General features: G+C 43.2%; 1 protein-coding gene across 2 annotated transcripts in view; it reads right to left on the bottom strand.

Moving 5' to 3' along the window:
* Positions 1-2,433, bottom strand: part of LOC123966610 (pancreatic secretory granule membrane major glycoprotein GP2-like) — a 3,479-nt gene extending 1,046 nt beyond the window's left edge. Inside the window, exons 1-4 of one of the 2 annotated variants that reach the window (XM_046042752.1) lie at positions 2,187-2,433; positions 1,910-2,069; positions 1,723-1,798; positions 1,495-1,621 (exon numbers count right to left, since the gene is read on the bottom strand). In XM_046042752.1, the coding sequence (XP_045898708.1) occupies positions 1,581-1,621; positions 1,723-1,798; positions 1,910-2,069; positions 2,187-2,383 (474 nt within the window). In that variant the 5' untranslated portion in view covers positions 2,384-2,433 and the 3' untranslated portion in view covers positions 1,495-1,580. Of the gene's footprint in view, positions 1-1,494; positions 1,622-1,662; positions 1,799-1,909; positions 2,070-2,186 lie in introns of those variants that run through there. The other variant, XM_046042753.1, reaches the window with a different exon arrangement.
* Between the last annotated feature and the right edge of the window lie 588 nt (positions 2,434-3,021).

Here is a 3,021-nt window from a genome sequence, read left to right as displayed (position 1 = left end):
CTCCGGTTATTCCGTCACACCTTACCGTTCTAGCAACAAACCAATAGGATTGGAGTGATTTCATTCACGTTCAGACCTGCTTCGCCTAGAGGCGTTCCCATAGTGTCGTAACCGACGCAGTGTCTCGTTCCCCTTCTCGGGGAACCAGGGTTACATACGTAACCCGAGACGTTTTGTCTTGTGTATTCCCTTGTTCATTTACTGGTTCTGTTTAGCTTGTACTTGTGCATTCTTGGTTATTCACCCATGTCTGCTTGTCTAAGTGTTCTCTCTGTTACCCCCTGTTGTCTCTGCCTGCCTGCCTCTCTGTTTTCCTGCTGTCTCTCTGCCTCCCTCGTTAGCCTCATGTCTGTCACCTGTGTTGCTCCCGCCCTGCTCGTTATCCCTGGTATATATGTGTGGTCTTTCTGTTCAGCCCTTGTCTGGTCATTGTTGGTGTTACTCCCTGTCAGTTGTGGCTCCTGTCTTGTCAAATATTTTGTCTTTCTACTCTCTGCTCTTGGTGTTTTGGATTACTTGTGTTGGATTTTGGTTTAGTTTCTCATTATGGCTTTTTATGGACTCAGCCACTCAGTATGTAAGTGTGCTTGCCTTTTGTTTGTTTAATTAAACCACTGAACTATACCTGCTCTGTGTTCTGCGTTTGGGTCCTCCAACCTGCTCAACCCTGCCTCACCAACCCACACCCACCGTAACAGTTAATGCTTCAGCATAGCAAGACAGTTTGGACAATTTCATGCTCCCAAAGTTGTGGAAACAGTTTGGGGATAGCTCCTTCCTGTTCCAACATGACTGCGCACCAGTGCACAAAGCAAGGTCCATAAAGACATGATGAGCGGGTTTGGTGTGGAGAACTTGACTGGCCTGCACAGAGTCCTGACCTCAACCTGATAGAACACCTTTGAGATGAATTGGAGGCCAGGCCTTCTCGTCCAACATCTGTGCCTGACCTCACAAATGTGCTTCTAGAATGGTCAAAAATTCCTGTGACTACACTCCTAAACCTTGTGGACAGCCTTCCCAGAAGAGTTGACGCTGTTTTAGCTGCAAAGGGTGGGCCAACTCCACATTAAACGGGTTAAGAACGGGATGTCATTAAACTTCATGTGCATGTAAAGGCAGGTGGCCCAAAACTTTTGGCAATATAGTGTAGCCTACATGTTTTTGCACAAAAGGACAGGATTTGAAAAAGGTTTCTTCTGTGGTTATTATGCATGAAAACTGCATCTGACACACCAAACTGTTAGGATATCAGTTTCAGCCCAACATCAACACCCAAGATTTTGCTTAGTTGGTTTGAGACCTCATAGTTGCAATTTGGTTTTACATTTTCTTGTTGACTAGTGCATGTTCCACCATCAAGGTTCAAGGTTTTGTTTTTAAACAAAGTGATTTTATATCACACACACACATATACATATATATATATATATATATATATACACACACTGTCAAATCACACCTGTGCTAGAAATAAACACAGCAGAAGAAAGCTTTTGGTATCATTTTTATTTTAAACCCCATGGGTTTTTTTTGGTTTTTAGTAACCAAACAAAATCACAATATGCAATGTGTTTGTATTATAACTGTGTGTTACCAGCTCCCGAAGGTGACTTGTCCCCTAAAGATAAATAAAAAAAGAGAAAAAACGTGGTTATTAATTCCATATAGTTCATTGTTTTGAGACATCGGCCCTGAGACCAAATTATCATTCATACTCACAACTGATTGGTCCAACGGTGAGGGGCATCAAAGGATCAGAGCTGGAAACAGAGCGGTACGTCCTACTTGTGCAATGCTACATGGTGAGAGAGGGTGTAAAAAAGAGAGATACCATCAAATCCCAGTGTTTAAGCAGCATTGAACATGGATTGACAATGCTATTGTTGAAGTGACATGTGTGACTTACTGGAACACAGGAGAAGCTCCTTTGGTCACACAGGCTGAGGCTGCAATGAAGGAAAATGCCTCGGTATTCATTCTGGAGCAGGAACAACAGGGCAGAGAAACGAGCTTGCAGGGACGAGCCGCTCTCAGTCACTGACACCTGTTGGCGGTCAGTGGGACACCTGGCAGAGAGGATGGAGAGGGTCATCAGGGCTATTACACATCTCTATACATTTAACTTTTTCCCATTTATATTATCCTCCACAAACCATCTGCTGGTGCTCTAGAGGGACACTTACTTGTTCTGGATGAGATAGTATCTCATGGGGTCGTCAGGGTTTGATGAGTGAGTGGCATGGCAGTCTTCCAGAACGACTGCAAAGCGTGGATCTCTCTCCTCCACAGAAACGCCCACGTACAACGGTGACCCCACTGGCAGGATGACCTGGCCTGCTGGATAAGTCTCAGTGTAGCTGGAGTTGTGGAACAGAGACATGGAGGCTCTAGCTTTGGTTCCCGAGCCTGAAAGGCCACTTTCCAGCCTGTCAAGAAAACATGCTTTTTTGTTATGGCTTTTTTTTATTGCTTTATTCTTTTTTATCCCAGAAAGGTCTTGACATTTCTCTTTGATTAAAGCTGTTTCTTTCATTCAGATACAAACAAATGGCAACTACTTAAAATGTTCTTTTCATTGTATATCAGCTAGATAGCATAACCATCCCTCTGGTGTCTTCAGGTACATCCTCGCTGTGGTGCCTAAGGTTTCTGTACTGTTGTGGTGCTTCATGCCATAATCAGGGGACTAACTGTTAACTAGGATGGATACATACCATACACCATATTATTTATACTGAATTATAGAGGGCACGCTCATGCTGCCTCCACTGGCACTAGATTATTGGATTCATCATTAGACTAAGACAGGATTAAAATAGCACACTTATATATCACTTGCCACTGTGAATTATATGAAACAGTTGGATAGTCATCACGGACATCTAGACTAGGATCTATAAGGCCTTGCTTTCTAATTTGCAGATGTATTTATCTGTGTGTTACAACAATGCTGATCAGCAAGATCGAAAGAATTTCACTCTATCTAAGCTTCTGTGTGGAGGATTTGAAAATGACTGA

This window comes from Micropterus dolomieu, unplaced genomic scaffold, assembly GCF_021292245.1.
Source record: "Micropterus dolomieu isolate WLL.071019.BEF.003 ecotype Adirondacks unplaced genomic scaffold, ASM2129224v1 contig_13796, whole genome shotgun sequence".
Taxonomy (NCBI): domain Eukaryota; kingdom Metazoa; phylum Chordata; class Actinopteri; order Centrarchiformes; family Centrarchidae; genus Micropterus; species Micropterus dolomieu.
This window is presented reverse-complemented; position numbering and strand designations above follow the sequence as displayed.